Source organism: Scomber scombrus, chromosome 7, assembly GCF_963691925.1.
Source record: "Scomber scombrus chromosome 7, fScoSco1.1, whole genome shotgun sequence".
NCBI classification, from domain to species: domain Eukaryota; kingdom Metazoa; phylum Chordata; class Actinopteri; order Scombriformes; family Scombridae; genus Scomber; species Scomber scombrus.
Genome location: NC_084976.1, coordinates 24701483 through 24717421, shown reverse-complemented (window position 1 = coordinate 24717421; position 15939 = coordinate 24701483). Strand labels below are relative to the sequence as shown.

Here is a 15939-nt window from a genome sequence, read left to right as displayed (position 1 = left end):
ATTGAGTTTTACCTTTTTTGGTATCAATCTGAGAACCTGTATCAGAGGAAGATGTTTTAATCATGTTATCACACAGAAAGTATTCTGGCCAGGAAATATATCAGTTTATTAAGAGGAGAAATTTCAACGAGGAAATTGTACAAAGTCATCAATTTCTTCTATATAAATCCCCTTATTGTGTCATTAGTCAGGTCATTTATGTTGAGTTCAGTATATGTCACTGTTTCTTTAGTTGACCTCAGTTTGATTTAAAGGGTCCTAGTTTTGAAATAGTTTTGTCCTTGACACATACCGTGCCTGGTTGGACTTGATCATCAGGTAATGAAACGCTGTGGCTCCTGCTTATTTACAGTTTTGCCACATCTGAACTGTTAGTCTGTTAATCTGGAGGAAATTTGGTTAAACTTTTATTAGGTCATTGAACTTCAGATCTCAAATGAAAGCATAATTCATTCTGTGTGAGGAGTATTCAAACATTATTTATATCACCTGGCTTTTAATTTAAAAAAAACTCAAAGGGAGTAAATCTGCTCACATCAAACCAAACAGTTTTAAACAAGTCACACATTAACATTATAATGCAGACTGTTAACTGTTTTTACAAACCCTGGTCACTTTTTACTTCCAAATAAGTGTCCTAAATAACTACAAATAATGTATAAAAAGTATATGTATTTACTTAAGATTATTTGGTTCAATTTACAAGTCTTTTGTATTTTATACAAATACAAAAATTGATTTTTAGAAAACTTTATAGACACAATCTTGCAATTCTGTGCACATTATTGAAAGAAATTGAAAAGGTGTTACATTGGTTTAGTTAGTACGTGCCCAATCAATATAATTTGTTTTATATGTTGTTCATTTGCAAAAACTATAACTGGAAGCGGTGGGTTTGCTCACAATCTCTCGTATGCCGAGACTGTTCAGCCCCATCCAGCAAACCCTGAGAGTCTGGCTGAAAGACTTGTGCTGGCACAATCAGCATGCTTGTGAGCTCTTTTCTAATATTATCTGGCAGAGTTGTCTGTGCCAACCAAATTTGCCTACTTGACATCATGGCAGATGACATAATTGCACCAATGTCCCTTGTAAACTGAGAATGAGTGACAAGTTTGACAAATTTGAATGATGCTTTAGTGTTTCTACCCTTTTCATTAGAGAGAGAGATAAGTTTAAAGGATGTCAAAAACAAGCCTGCAAGCAGTTTCTCGAAAACAAAACTTAACAACCCATCAGCTTACCTCATCTTTATTTTCCTTGTATGTTTAACTCGCCATTTGCAGATTTATGGCACAATCTGTAGTCACAGCATTTTAATAAATATGTAATGAGGTACAATGTATAGATTATAGAGGCCTAATTGAACAATTATGAAAATGAATGTAAAATAATTAGAAAACTTTTTTTGGAGGCTGATAAAAAATATAATAAAATATTCTCAAGCAGTGAAGGAATTCCTCCCTACAGCTCTGTATTTCTCTGTTTTTAACCTTTAAGAAAAGCTTTGTAGAAAAGTTTAGCTTAAAATGTTCTAATAGAGAGTTTAATCAAATTTGTAAAGCTATTCCACTTCCCTTAAAGTTCATGATAAAAAAATATCCTTACACACTCAAATGTGTTTGTCAAACTGCCTGATTTAAAAATAGGTGAATTGAAAATTGAGGGGAAAAAAGTACGTGGAAGTGTGCTAAAAGAGAAGCTATTTCCTGATATCAAAAAATCAATAACAACTATATGACATCTTTAAAGGTACTTACGGAAGAAAATCAGTCCATAAATGATTTATATGAAACTATGTCAAAGTCTCTTGCTCTTTAAGTTACAATCCTGTTTTGTTTTAATACTCTTAAAGAATTTGTGTTAAAATGTCAACCCCTATGTTTATGTTTATTTAAATATGTTGCAAATGATGTTTGTCGACAAGCTTAAATGGAAATGTATATGTATATATATCCTTTTAGTATGCAAGTTAAATGTTTCCTCCAAGGAGTTTTGTAAATTGAAATGTGAAATAAAGTGGGGGAAAAAAACCTTTAAGAAAAGCTCACAGCATAGTTCCCTTTTATTTGTGCTGATCTGGCTGATCAGCAATATCGTCAGTGAGGAGGAAGTTCTTCCGGCAACAGTTTGGCTCTGCTCCCATCCTCGAAACAACAACTGCGTAATAAAAACAGGTTTTTTGAGGGGTGTTTGCCTCTATTTACACAAATACAGACAGGTAAGTATATTTTCTATACTCGAATCAGTTTGTAAAGTAACTATTAGTTAACTATTAAAATAGTAGTCGATCCGTGATATAGCTATTATCCTGTACTGCTGCTTCATATTGAACACATTAATTTAATAATGTAATCAATTTAAAATTGTGAATGATTGAATATTACGTTATAGCAACATATCAGGGTAGAAAACGTGTGCATCAGGAGGGTTTAAAACAATAACAAACACAGTTAATACCGATGGTGGGCGGATGATTTACTTTCAATCTGAACACATTAAGTATTATGGGCCACAATGACGCAGCGCTGCCACTGTTGTCTGGGAGCTACATATTATTGCAATTGTGATATTTTAAGGGGGACACATCTCTAAAGTCAGTCCTCAGTTAAGATGTTTGTCTCAAACTATTGTTTCCAGTGTCCTCACTCATATCTTCCCACCACCGGTAGCAGTATTGAACACAAAGCTGAAGAACAACCAGCACTCCGGGTTGCCAGGTTAGCGATAATCCTGCAGAATTGGGCTAATTTTGCAACGATAGCAGTGCTGTTAGATTTTAACCAGTGAATAAAGTTTGACCGAAACATGTTTTGAGTTTTGGTATTGTGCTGGTGTTTTTTGGGATGACTTGGATTGGCGATTGTGCTGTTTTTTTCACACATACCTGGCAACCCTGCCAGCACTTGGGACTGTGAGTAAGGAAGAGGACTTTACACTTTACAACAGCCTGACATCAGATTTCCTCTCCCTGGTCATCTAACTCAGACTACTGAAACCTCATATAAACTTCAGATTTTTAAAAGCAATTGTTCATGAAATAACTGTGGGTTTACTTACATTGAAAGCACATTTAAAGCAGATCTTTTAATAGCCAGTATGAACAGGAGGAATGTTTACAGTGATGAAATCCTCTTTCAGTGTTTGTATCAGCTCCTGACTGTTCTTTTTAAAACAGACTTGTTTACCTGTAAATCACTCCCACATTCACCACAGGAATATCCATTTAACACTGCTGTGGCTGTAAAATGAAGAACGTTTATAGCCAATGTGAAACAGTCGATTAGGGAGAGTAATTTGACTTTTCAGATTGCTAAAATATGGCACGATCCTGTACTTTACAATTTGTTGAAATCAGTAACAGCAAGCTTAGGCCTATTGAGCAAATTTCAAGTTTCTATACTCTCTGGTCTCTTTCAGTCTCCAGGAGCAAGCAGGATGTCTGTGGGCATGACCAAGGCGGATGGGGTCACTGTGTTGACTTTGACCACCGACCCCAATAGTGCTTGTCCACCTCTATGCCAAATCTTCAAGGCCCTTTGCTACAGCCCCGTGTGCTGCTCTGTGTCTCAGCAGCTGAGGAGGGTTCAGAAAACTTCTCAGTCAGTATTGGGGGTGAGTTACCATCTACTGTGTTTCAACTTTATAGTTAACATATTTTGCTCAGCAGTTTTCTTTCTCCTTTGAATTCTGATTTCATCTTTGAGTAAGACGTGGTTTAGTGGAATAATTGCTGTTACTCCAAATGTATTGCACTGCACATTAAAGCTGCACATCATTTTCTCAATCACATAATATGTTTGTTTCCCCTACATATCAATATCTAAGAACTGTGCTGAGGAGAGTTTTTCCATGTCACTGTCTCAGCTCTGCATGGTAGTTGTACCTGTCTTAGAGCTTCAGCTGTTGTGTTTATGTAGGAAAATCTAGAAAATTAAATTTAAACCCTCAAGAGAACATGGTCCAACACAACTGTACGGTTTGACACCCACAGTGACACCTGATAACTGCAGTTACATTGATGTTTGTTCTTCATACTGTGTTTCTTCCTTCACAGGCTCTGCAGATTATGGTTGGCTTGCTCAACATTGGCCTTGGAGTCGTCCTCTGGAGCGATCGTAGGGGCCCTTGGTGGATAATTGAGAGCATGTTTCCTTTTTGGCTTGGAAGCCTGGTAAGCAACTTAATGCTGGATATCTTCCCACCAAAATATGTTCTTAAGTGGCATAAAATCCAACAAAGGCATGAGGACAAATACAACTTAATGGGAGCTGTTCAGTTGATTCCAAAGGGGACACACCTATGGGCTTTCTTGAATGGGACACACTCTGACTCTTGTTTCCACTCTACTCCAATTTGGCACATAATACAGCACAAAAATGCCTGTAGGTGCACATACCAGCAGCATAATAAAAAATACAGATGAATAAATGCACATTTCACATCGCTCGATGTGGCTGTATCCAAGTGGAAAAGGTGCTATATCATCTGTACCAACTATTTAAAATATGTTAAAATTCACCACAGCTTCTGCACTACCTGCTGCTGTTACATTATGAGTTGGTAAAGACTCAGGGCCTGATTTACTAAAGGTTTGCGTGTGTAAAAACGTGTGCAAACTTGACATCACCCGCAAAAAATGTGCAAACTGATCTACTAACGCAGCACACTGAGGATTGCGTCTTTCAACCGTGCAACATAGTACGCGCTGTCCATGTAATATGGGGCGTTTCAACCCCAGTGTGCAAAATACAGGGAGGAGAAAATGCAAATATGTTACTTAGCACACGCATTGTGATTTACCAAACCTGAAGGTATTTTTTCTGACGCTAACTGCGTCTATAAATAATACATTTGAAGGACAGGTATTAACCGGCTGCGCACTGCACACAGATGACTTTTGTCAGTGTGGAGAGGAGGAGACGGAGGCACAATGACAAAATAGTTTTTCTACCTGTGTTAATAATTTTGGAGTGGAATATTTTTGGTTTTACTAACAGCATTGACTTTGTCACAAATACTCTCCCATATGTCGGTTTTTCTGGTAATACTTGTTTTTGTAACTCAATATATTTGTTAACCTCTTCCACTAGAACCTGATCACATTTCATTTTGCGCTTGCAGCTTTCTGCTCGTCCAAACTCCCCATAAAGACACGCAAAACCCTCATTTAAATACTGCTGTCTCCACCCTGCTGCACCTGTTTTCATTTACGCAATTATTCTTAGTAGATCACCTGCAAAACACACGCAAACGGCACGCGCAATCTATTGCACCGTGCACGCAATTTAGTACCCGATATTTGGGATCTTAGTAAATCAGGCCCTCAGTGCCTTACCACTTTTGCCTCCTCACACCCTGCCTGTTCTCCATTTAAGCAGGTTTTCAGAGAATGAATTTAAACGCTTATGGTGATTCGCTGACTGTTAGCACATATTTAGGGAAATAGCTTACTGGGATGGCTGAACATTTTGTAAAGACATTCACGTTTCCCTGACAAAAACACAATAAAACCCTGAATTTCATCTGTGGTCAGATTAGCAAATGTTAGCATGCAAACACCCCAAACTAATTCCTCAAATGAACATTGTGCTGCTACACCTGCTGAACATCAGCATTTCAACATTGTCATTTAACATTTAGCTGAAGTTCAAGGTGTTCTTCTGATCTAAACCTAAGCATCTTTTGTCATTGACTTCTTTTTCCTCTTTGTTCTCAGTTGAAATGAATAAATTCCAGTTATTTTGTCTCACCTAAATTTTCATTTAGGGGTTGTGTGAAATTACGGAGGTTAAAGAGGTTTTTTGTCTTTTTTGTCTTTTTTGTAGTTCATATTTTTTGGCATCACGTGCATTTTGTCTGAGAAGTTTCCCAGTCGATGTCTGGTGAGTATTCCAAGTTTATAACATCCTAACATTACCTTAAAATGACTTCATTTATTTTCTTTTTTTATTACAAGACAAATAGCATGAATATATATGCCCACATTGTTTCACATGATTACTGCATATATTTCCATTGGACAGGACAGAATACAGGTTAAACATCCTGCCCCAAATTTTCTTGATTTTAATTTGTGCTGTTAATTTCCTGGTCTGATTTTGTATTGTTTTCTTTCTTTAGGTCATTATCAACGTGATTCTGAATCTGACAGGAGTTGGTTTTGCCATCACAGCCATTGTACTGTACTCCATCAATGTGGTAGAAAGTGGCTGGATGTGGGGGATGTGCGAAGATGACAGTTATAACCATTATAACTACTGGTATGGCCATCATGAAAGGACAACGGCAACTCCATCTTCCGAGGACTTGATCATCCAGGAGAAATGCTTGGAGGCACAAGCACTGATTTTTGTAAGTGTGGAAAAGTCATCTCAGCTGTCAAAATGTGACCCAGTTGTATAAGTGATGAGAAGAAAAGGAAAGGCTTTTATTATCTCACAGGTCTTAAGGAAATCACCCCTTAAAATGAGATTACAAGGATAGAAAATAATCAGTAAAATCGGTGCCATATGATCAGTTAACTGAAAGAATATATAACAGATAAATAGATCATTAGTTGCAGACTAAATAAAACCCAGTTAGGAATATAGAAGAAAACCTCATATGACAGAAACTTATAAGTAAGAACAAATTCTCCAATTGTTTTGAAGTCTAAATAAAACAGAAAACCTGTTTAAAGAGTTAAAAGGTAACGCTGCTTTTTCTGTCCCATCAGACGCTTGTTAAAAGCATTAATGCTGTGATGATCGTCATGTCGGCCCTGGAGCTCTGCCTCGTCATCAGCTCTGTTGTCCTGGGTATCAAAGCCCTGAAGAGCAGTCAGAAGGGAGAAAACAAGGTAGAGTATGCAAAGTTACATTTTATTGTTAAACATGTTTTCACATAAATACGACAGAGTATTAGGGCCACATGAGGAAAAAATAAATACAATTTCCGCGACGAGATTAAACTCAACATGACAACTTTAAAGTCAGCACTTCGACATTAAACCTGAAATGTCGAGAATAAAGTTGAAATATCATGTCAAGATTAAAGTCTACCTGACATGCCAACTTTATTCCCAACATTTCAAGTTTTAAGTGCGGACTTTAAAGTCGTCATGTCGAGTTTTTTCTTCATGTGGCCCTAATACTCCGTTGTACAGAGTAGATTGGCTGTACACATGTGCTCTTTTTTTAACCACGTTTTTTCTTGTTTGAGTTTGTATGCATGAATGAGGCTGTAAGGATGTGAACCTCTCTTGTAGTATGTTATTCGTATGTTATGTGTCTTCAGTCACTACTTTGGGGTTTGGGAAACAACGTTATATGAATTCCTGCATCTGTCATTGGTATTGGTTTTGTAGGTGTTGTTACATGTCTTTTTTTCTCCAATAAAAAAAAAAAAGTTAAAATTTCACCACAATAACCTAAAGAAGCAGCTGGCTGGAGGGAGATTGTCATGTAGCTGGAAGTTTGTGGTTAAGTTGCTGTTCTCATGTAACGAGATGCAGCGTGATAGTCGGACACTCACTTGCTGTTAGGACACTGTTGAACACTGGTTTTTTTAAAACAAAATTTGTATAGTTTGCTGCCAAGTTGTAAATGAATTTCTTAATGTTGTGAAGTTTAAGATGTGGCCAAATTCAAAAGAGAAAAGTGGTCTACCAACAATGTACACTAAAGTTAAAAGAATTATTCCCTTGTGTATGAAAACAGTAGAGTGGTACAGTTCATGAATGTATGCAACATATTTTAAAGACTTGAATGTGTTGTATGATTTACTGAAGTTCTTTATTCTCTTTTAGAGCACTGATGAACCAGAACATTACAAACCACTTCTGGAGGAGGTCACCACTTACCCTGTAGTCTAAATGAAAATCTGTAAGACTGTGCATTTACACCACTGACTGTAAACACAATCAGCCATAAGGTCATGGGGTATGTTTTCCATCAGGGGTTGCTTAAAAATATTTGCACTTATATTTTTGATTATAATCTATACTAGATTGTATGTGATGCTTTCCATATTATAATCTGCTTTTTTAAACTGTTCCTATTGGTTGTGATTTTCTGTGCCATGTGCCTTAGAGTCAGTATGTGTGCAGGTGACAGGAAGGTACCTGCATGCATAATGTGGTATTGTTTGACAGGGTTTTGGGCATTTTGTTCCATTTAATCTTTATTTTATGATTTTAAGCCACATGTATTTTTATATATGAAACCTTAAAGGGAAATGTAGTGACTAGTTGTGCTCTTTAATGACAAATTATAGCAATGGCTATAAAGAAATGCTGTCATGTGAAGTGAAAAATTGAATTAAAGCCAATCTTTACAAAGTATAATCAATCCAGCTGATGTGAATGCCATTTTATCTGTAACAGAACAAATCCTTGAAGTACTTACTGGACTTAATAAACCAAACTATATTGTAACTAAATTAACTAGGAGTGGATCAGGATCATAGTTGATTTATTTTACAGATGGAAATAAAGAACATCTCTCATTAAGCCTTTGTTTTTTTTCACTGAAGCTAAAGATGCTGCATGTGCACGTCAGCGTTTCAGATTCAGAGGTTTGAAGCTCCACCTTAAACCTCTGAATCAGCGTTGAGTGGAGGTGTGTGGGAAAGGTTATTTGTGCTGTTGAACGTAACCACTGAGAAACAATGAGAAAATATTGTGCTTTATTGATCTGATTCACCGGCTTTCTGTCAGCGCTCCCTCACTTCATCACTCTCTACCTCACTCGACCACAGCTAACACAACAGCGTCCTGTAGCCGCTTCCTCTGTAGCCACTTACTAACTGAGCAACTCTGTCCCCCATTCAGTGTCCGGACCTTTTATACAGAACAGCGAGGCAGAATAAAGTTGCAGTATTCCCACATTGAACAGCATAGTGACGAGAAGAGACAGCAAACTGCAGCAGAGGCTGCTAATCTCTCCTCTCTCTCAGCGGGTGCGAATATCTTGCACGTTTATATCTAGATAAAGATACAATAACAATATATCGTTCAGCCCTACTACACAGTTAGAGGAAAACTTGAAGGTGTTTTTCACAAAGAGAATGAGCTGTCCACAGAGTAAGGTTCTGTCTTCTGGGCTGGCCTGGATCTACCATACGGGCAATCTCTCCCTCCATGATGTGAGAAAAAAAATATTATTTTCTTTTTCGCTCATGATATTGATTATTGTCGCTTTCATGAGAAGATATGGCTGGGTACTGTGGTTAGTTTGCATCATCTGATGAAAATTGTTCACTTAGTGGAAAATGGATGGTGCCAGCTGTAACCAAAATACCAGTGGGGAAGCCAAAAGAAAAGAAAAAACAAGAAGAGAAAGAAGCGACTGCAATAAATAAAAAAAAGTCCTGTGAAAATAGTAGTATTGAAGTAAGTAAGGTGGATTTTAATGGCCAGGGTGGGTAACATGGGGTGGACATGCTTTGTGCAGGGAGACAGTGTGGGGTGTCCATGAGCATCAGTGCCCAGGGGCCCCTGGGAGTATTAATCCAGCCTTGCTTCTGGGGGACCAGAGTCATTTTACCTTTAAAGATGAGAAAGGCGGTGTTAAAAGAGATTCACTCAGGGCATCAAGGCATAGTGAAATCAAAAGCCCTAGCTCACAAATATGTTTGGAGGCCCAACCTTGACTGTGATGTGTAACAAATCTGCAAAGAATGTGAAATATACCAGCTGGAACAAAAAATGCCTCAGCAGGTTCCACTACATCCATGGGAGTTTCCAGGTGAGTCCTGGAAGAGACTGCACAGAGACTTTGCAGGACTTTTCCTGAACAGCACGTTCATGATTGTGGTTGGAAGTGTGTCGCATGTCAAAAAAGACTTCAAGAAACAGTATCAACAAAAACATCACCATGACTGCACAGCCACTGACAGTTCCTTCATTGTGGATGATGCTGTGTACCTGCGTAGAAGGAGTACACAAGTGGATTCCTGGACTGGTGGTGAGACAGATGGGCCCAGTCTCCTATGAAGTCAAAGAGCAAGACTCTGACACAGTACACAGACGCCATGGAGATCAGTTTGGAGCTTGAGTCATTGCTGAACCTAATTCAGGTGGTACTGAATCACAGGCGGAACGGGCTCATGGTGAAAATGCCGATAAGCCCCAAGGACCTGTTGACTCTACCCTGCAGCCATCTGTGCTTTTAGAGCCTGAACCGGTGACTCTGAGGCGCTTTACTCCAGTGTGTAAACCACCAAAGCGATACCAGGAATAAGACTGTAAACTGTGTTTCTACACGTTACACACATTAAACACTGACACGTTAATCACCTGAGTTGAACTGTTATAAAATGTTATGAAGAAGGAAAAAAAGTTCTTTAAGTTTGACAGAGGTAATCTTTTATTCTTGTATCTTTTATGACAAGACAATTAATGGTAAGAAAAATTATGAGAACATGTTTATTAACATTGCCATTTGTTATATGGGATGTTTTATGTGAAATGTCATTCTATGCTGAGGGGGGATGATGTGGTATATTGATCACATTGTCATGTGGCTGTTGCATGTTTATGCTTTTTGGACCTCTGTGAATACCAAGGTCACTATAGTTTTGTTTATGTATTATTATTATTATCATAGTTCATTTTGTTTTTCAGTTTGCTTTTTTTAAATTTCAGTTTAGTTTTAGTTAGTTTAACAAGTGATTAATACAAGTTTAACCAAATGTACTGCAGATTAACAGACTAACAGTTCAGATGTGGCAAAACTGTAAATAAGCAGGAGCCACAGTGTTTCATTACCTGATGATCAAGTCCAACCAGGCACGGTATGTGTCAAGGAAAAAACTATTTCAAAACTAGGACCCTTTAAATCAAACTGAGGTCAACTAAAGAAACAGTGACATATACTGAACTCAACATTACTGACCTGACAAATAACACAATAAGGGGATTTATATAGAAGAAACTGATGACTTTGTACAATTTCCTTGTTGAAACTTCTCTTCTTAATAAACTGATAGATAGATAACATGATTCAAATATCTTCCTCTGATACAGGTTTCAGATTGATACCAAAAAAGGTAAAACTCAATCAAAAAGTACAGTGTATTCATACTGGTACAGATAAAACTGCATTCACATCAGCTGGATTGACACTACTGAGCAAAAAGTGGCTTTAATTTAATTTCTCACTTCACATGACAGCATTTCTTTATTGCCATTGCTATAATTTGAGATTAAAGAGCACAAATAGTTATTAAACTGATAAAATGTCCCTTTAATGTTTCATATATAGAAATACATGTGGCTTAATATCATAAAATAATAATTATATGGAGAAAAAACGCCCAAAACCCTGTCAAACAATACCACATTATACATGCAGGTACCTTCCTGTCACCTAAGGCACTTGGCACAGAAAATCATAACCAATAGGAGTTTTTAAAAAAACAGCAGTGGAGGATAATATGGAGAGCAGCACATACAATCTAGTATAGATTATAATCAAAATTATAAATGCAAATATTTTTAAGCAACCCCTGATGGAAAACATACCCCAGACCTTATGGCTGATTGTGTTTACAGTCAGTGGTGTAAATGCACAGTCTTACAGATTTTCATTTAGACTACAGGGTAAGTGGTGACCTCCTCCAGAAGTGGTTTGTAGTGTTCTGGTTCATCAGTGCTATAAAAGAGAATAAAGAACTTCAGTAAATCATATAACCCATTCAAGTCTTTAAAATATGTTGCATACATTCGTGAACTGTACAACTCTACTGTTTTCATACACAAGGGAATAATTCTTTTAACTTTGGTGTACATTTTTGTAGACCACTTTTCTCTTTCGAATTTGGCCACATTTTAAACTTCACAACATTAAGAAAATCATTTACAACTTGGCAACAACTTTTGTTTTGAAAAAAAAGGAAGAAAAGTGTTCAACAGTGTCCTAACAGCAAGCGAGTGTCCAAGTATCACGCTGCATCTCATTACATGGGAACAGCAACTTAACCACAAACTTCCAGCTACATGGAGATCTCCCCCCAGCCAGCTGCTTCCTTTTTTAGCTTATTGTGGTGAAATTTCAACTTTAACGAATCAGCTGTTCTGCATTCATGATGTGCTTTCAATTTTCATTTTGTTTTTCTTTGTAATTTGTTCTTTGTTTTTGACCCCTCATCGAGCCAATCTTTTATGGGGAAACATGTTAACAATAAAATGTAATTTTGCATACTCTACCTTGTTTTCTCCCTTCTGACTGCTCTTCAGGGCTTTGATCCCCAGGACAACAGAGCTGATGACGAGGCAGAGCTCAAGGGCCGACAAGATGATCATCACAGCATTCATGCTTCTAATAAGCATCTGATGGGACACAAAAAGCAGCGTTACCTTTTAACTCTTTAAACAGGTTTTCTGTTTTATTTAGACTTCAATACAATTGGAGAATTTGTTCTTACTTAATACGTTTCTGTCACATGAGGTTTTCTTCTATATTCCTAACTGGGTTTTATTTAGTCTGCAACTAATTATCTATTTATCTGTTATCTATTTTTTCAGTTAACTGATCATTTTGGCACAGAGTTTACTGATTATTTTCTATCCTTGTAATCTCATTTTAAGGAGTGATATGTTTTAAGACCTGTGAGATAATAAAAGCCTTTCATTTTCTTCTCATAACTTATACAACTGGGTCACATTTTGACTGCCGAGATGACTTTTCCACACTTACAAGAATCAGAGCTTGTGCCTCCAAGCATTTCTCCTTCATGAACAGCTTCTCGGGAGATGGACTTGCCGTCCTACTTGCATGATGACCATACCAGTAGTTATAACTGTAATCTCTGCACTTTCCCCACAACTCCCAATCACTTTCTGCCACACTGATGGAGTACAGTACAATGGCTGTGATGGCAAAACCAACTCCTGTCAGATTCAGAATCACGTTGATGATGACCTAAAGAAGAAAAAAGAACAATACAAAATCAGACCAGGAAATTAACAGCACAAATTACAATCAAGAAAATTTGGGGCAGGATGTTTAACCTGTATTCTGTCCTGTCCAATGGAAATATATGCAGTAATCATGTGAAACAATGTGGGCATATATATTCATGCTATTTGTCTTGAAATAAAAAAGAAAATAAATGAAGTCATTTTAAGATAATGTTAGGATGTTATAAACTTGGAATACTCACCAGACATCGACTGGGAAATTTCTCAGACAAAATGCACATGATGCCAAAAAATATGAACTACAAAAAAGACAAAAAACTTCTTTAACCTCCATAATTTCACACAAACCATAAATGAAAATGTATGTGAGATAAAACAACTGGAATCTATTCATTTCAACTGAGAACAAAGAGAAAAAGAAGTCCAATGACAAAAGATGCTTAGGTTTAGATCAGAAGAACACCTTGAACTTCAGCTAAATGTTAAATGACAATGTTGAGATGCTGATGTTCAGCAGGTGTAGCAGCACAATGTTCATTTGGGGAATTAGTTTGGGGTGTTTGCATGCTAACATTTGCTAATCTGACCCCAGATGAAATTCAGGGTTTTATTGTGTTTTTTTGTCAGGGAACCGTGAATGTCTTTGCAAAATGTTGAGCCATCCCAGTAAGCTATTTCCCTAAATATGTGCTAACAGTCAGCGAATCACCATAAGCATTTAAATGAATTCTCTGAAAATCTGCTTAAATGCAGTAAAGGCAGGGTGTGAGGAGGCAAAAGTGGTAAGGCACTAAGTCTCTACCAACTCATAATAAAACAGCAGCAGGCAGTGCAGAAGCTGTGGTGAATTTTAACATCTCTTAAATAGTTGGTACAGATGATATAGCACCTTTTCCACTTGGATACAGCCACATGTGAAATGTGCATTTATTCATCTGTACTGTTTATGATGCTGCTGGTATGTGCACCTACAGGCATTTGTGTGCTGTATTATGTGCCAAATTGGAGTAGAGTGGAAACAATGCCCAACCTACTCAATGACCCTGTTTGTGACTTTTATGAATTTCGTGACATTTAACATTTCAGAGAGAGATCAGAGTGTCCCATTCAAGAAAGCCCATAGGTGTGTCCCCTTTGGAATCAACTGAACAGCTCCAATTAAGTTGTATTAGTCCTCATGCCTTTGTTGGATTTTATGCCACTTAAGAACATATTTTGGTGGGAAGATATCCAGCATTGAGTTGCTTACAGATCCTCCAAGCCAAAAAGGAAACATGATATCCATTATCCACCAAGGGCCATGACCGCACCAGAGGATGGCTGCAAAGACAATGTTGAGCCAGCCAACCATAATCTGCAGAGCCTGTGAAGGAAGACATACATTATGAAAAACAAACGTCTATATAACTGCAGTTATCAAATGTCACTGTGGGTGTCAAACCATACAGTTGTGTTGCACCACGTACTCTTGATGTCTTCCCAATATTCCTACATAAAACACAGTAGATGGTAACTCACCCCCAGTGCTGACTGAGAAGTTTTCTGCACCCTCCTCAGCTGCTGAGACACAGAGCAGCACACGGGGCTGTAGCAAAGGGCCTTGAAGATTTGGCATAGAGGTGAACAAGCACTTTTGGGGTCGGAGGTCAAAGTCATCACAGTGACCCCGTCCGTCTTGGTCATGCTCACAGACATCCTGCTTGCTCCTGGAGACTGAAAGAGACCAGAGAGTATAGAAACTTGACATTTGCTGAATAGGCTTAAGCTTGTTCCTGATTTCGACGAATTGTAAAGTACGGAATCGTGCCATCATATTTTAGCAATCTGAAAAGTCAAATTCTCTCCCTAATCGACTGTTTCACATTGGCTATAAACTTTCTCCATTTTGCAGCCACAGCAGTGTGAAATGGATATTCTTGTGGTGAATGTGGGAGTGATTTGCAGGTAAACTGAAGGCCAAGTTTCCAAACCCTTCACTGTATATCGAACTTGGCTTTCAACTGTTTCAATTTAGGCTGCTAAAATCAACACGTACAATTATGTTTCATCAATGTGTAACTAATATTAAGAAGTGTGATATTTTTATGATGAAAAGTACTGGTTGTGTTCTTTATAAACTAAAGACATGGTGTTCAAAATAACCAGGCAGGTACAATCTAATGACACATGAGTTCAAGCTGCATTACATGAATTTTAGGATTCAGTCTTTTTTTAAAGATTTACCAGATATCAAAACATACTTCTGTCAAACCTTATTCACTGCATTTAAAATCCAACAGCACTGCTATCAATGCCAAATTAGCCCAATTCTGCAGGATTATCGCTGACCTGGCAACCCTGAGTGCTGGTTGTTGTGCAGCTGTGTGTTCAGTGCTGCCGCTTGTGGTGGGAAGATATTAGTGAGGCGTGAAAGCTTATTATTGATACTGGAAACAATAGTTAGACACAAACATCTTAACTCAGGACTGACTTTTTTTTTTAGATTTTCTTTTTATCAGCCTCCAAAAAAAAAGTGTTCTTATTATTTCACATTCATTTTCATAATTTGTTTCTGTTACAACCCAGGTCGCAAGGGGAAAATGAAGACACATAAAACCAGATGTTATGGTGGAAATATAAAATTATTTATTCGCCACTGTTTTTGAGAGTAATACAAAACGGAGGAAGTTGGAAAGGGGGAAAAGGTCAAATCAACAAATAAATGTAAGTGTCTGTCTAATAAGAAAAACAATGAAAATAAACCTACCTAACTCTCGTCTAGTGGTGAAGGTAAAACAAACAAAATGTGAGTAGCACCCCTACTCCTGGTGAAGCCTACTGTGGTATATTGATGAGGATAACGGTGATAACGCTCACTGAACTTTTACTGCGCCATCACAATAATACAGCTCAATGCGCATGCGTGGCTTGCTCCAAGACTGTTATTACTGATAATAATACTGTCAGTCTGGAGCTGTAAGTCGCGCACAAATTATGAAAATGAATGTAAAATAATTATAAAACTTTTTTTTGAGGCTGATAAAAAAAAAAAAGAT

The 15939-nt window shown here is 37.5% G+C and overlaps 2 protein-coding genes across 4 annotated transcripts; one reads left to right on the top strand and one right to left on the bottom strand.

Moving 5' to 3' along the window:
- The first annotated feature begins 2094 nt into the window (after nucleotides 1–2094).
- LOC133982849 (membrane-spanning 4-domains subfamily A member 4D-like) lies at nucleotides 2095–8491 on the top strand. The gene is made up of 7 exons (XM_062421691.1): nucleotides 2095–2221; nucleotides 3421–3615; nucleotides 4058–4174; nucleotides 5829–5885; nucleotides 6124–6354; nucleotides 6719–6841; nucleotides 7790–8491. The coding sequence occupies exons 2-7, from the start codon at nucleotides 3439–3441 to the stop codon at nucleotides 7853–7855; spliced, it is 771 nt and encodes a 256-aa protein (XP_062277675.1). The 5' UTR covers nucleotides 2095–2221; nucleotides 3421–3438; the 3' UTR covers nucleotides 7856–8491.
- A 1869-nt stretch (nucleotides 8492–10360) lies between these two features.
- On the bottom strand, nucleotides 10361–15767 carry LOC133982853 (uncharacterized). 3 transcript variants are annotated; one of them, XM_062421699.1, is made up of 7 exons: nucleotides 15651–15767; nucleotides 14423–14617; nucleotides 14154–14267; nucleotides 13147–13203; nucleotides 12681–12905; nucleotides 12186–12313; nucleotides 10361–11636 (listed from the first exon to the last, which is right to left on the bottom strand). In XM_062421699.1, exons 2-7 carry the CDS (start codon nucleotides 14597–14599, stop codon nucleotides 11573–11575), a joined length of 765 nt encoding a protein of 254 aa, XP_062277683.1. In that variant the 5' UTR covers nucleotides 14600–14617; nucleotides 15651–15767; the 3' UTR covers nucleotides 10361–11572. The 3 variants fall into 3 exon arrangements, with proteins under 3 accessions (XP_062277683.1, XP_062277681.1, XP_062277682.1); XM_062421697.1 differs by having other exon boundaries at nucleotides 12191–12313; XM_062421698.1 differs by lacking the exon at nucleotides 15651–15767 and adding an exon at nucleotides 15233–15353 and having other exon boundaries at nucleotides 12191–12313.
- Between the last annotated feature and the right edge of the window lie 172 nt (nucleotides 15768–15939).

Excerpts from the sequence above, each read along its gene's own strand:
- LOC133982853 (XM_062421699.1), bottom strand. The coding sequence starts at position 14,599 with ATGTCTGTGAGCATGACCAAGACGGACGGGGTCACTGTGATGACTTTG. Across the intron at positions 12,906-13,146 it reads AATTTCCCAGTCGATGTCTG|GTCATCATCAACGTGATTCT; the intron begins GTGAGTATTCCA and ends TTTCTTCTTTAG. Across the intron at positions 12,314-12,680 it reads AGGCACAAGCTCTGATTCTT|ATGCTTATTAGAAGCATGAA; the intron begins GTAAGTGTGGAA and ends GTGTCCCATCAG.
- LOC133982849 (XM_062421691.1), top strand. The coding sequence starts at position 3,439 with ATGTCTGTGGGCATGACCAAGGCGGATGGGGTCACTGTGTTGACTTTG. Across the intron at positions 3,616-4,057 it reads CTTCTCAGTCAGTATTGGGG|GCTCTGCAGATTATGGTTGG; the intron begins GTGAGTTACCAT and ends CTTCCTTCACAG. Across the intron at positions 6,355-6,718 it reads AGGCACAAGCACTGATTTTT|ACGCTTGTTAAAAGCATTAA; the intron begins GTAAGTGTGGAA and ends CTGTCCCATCAG.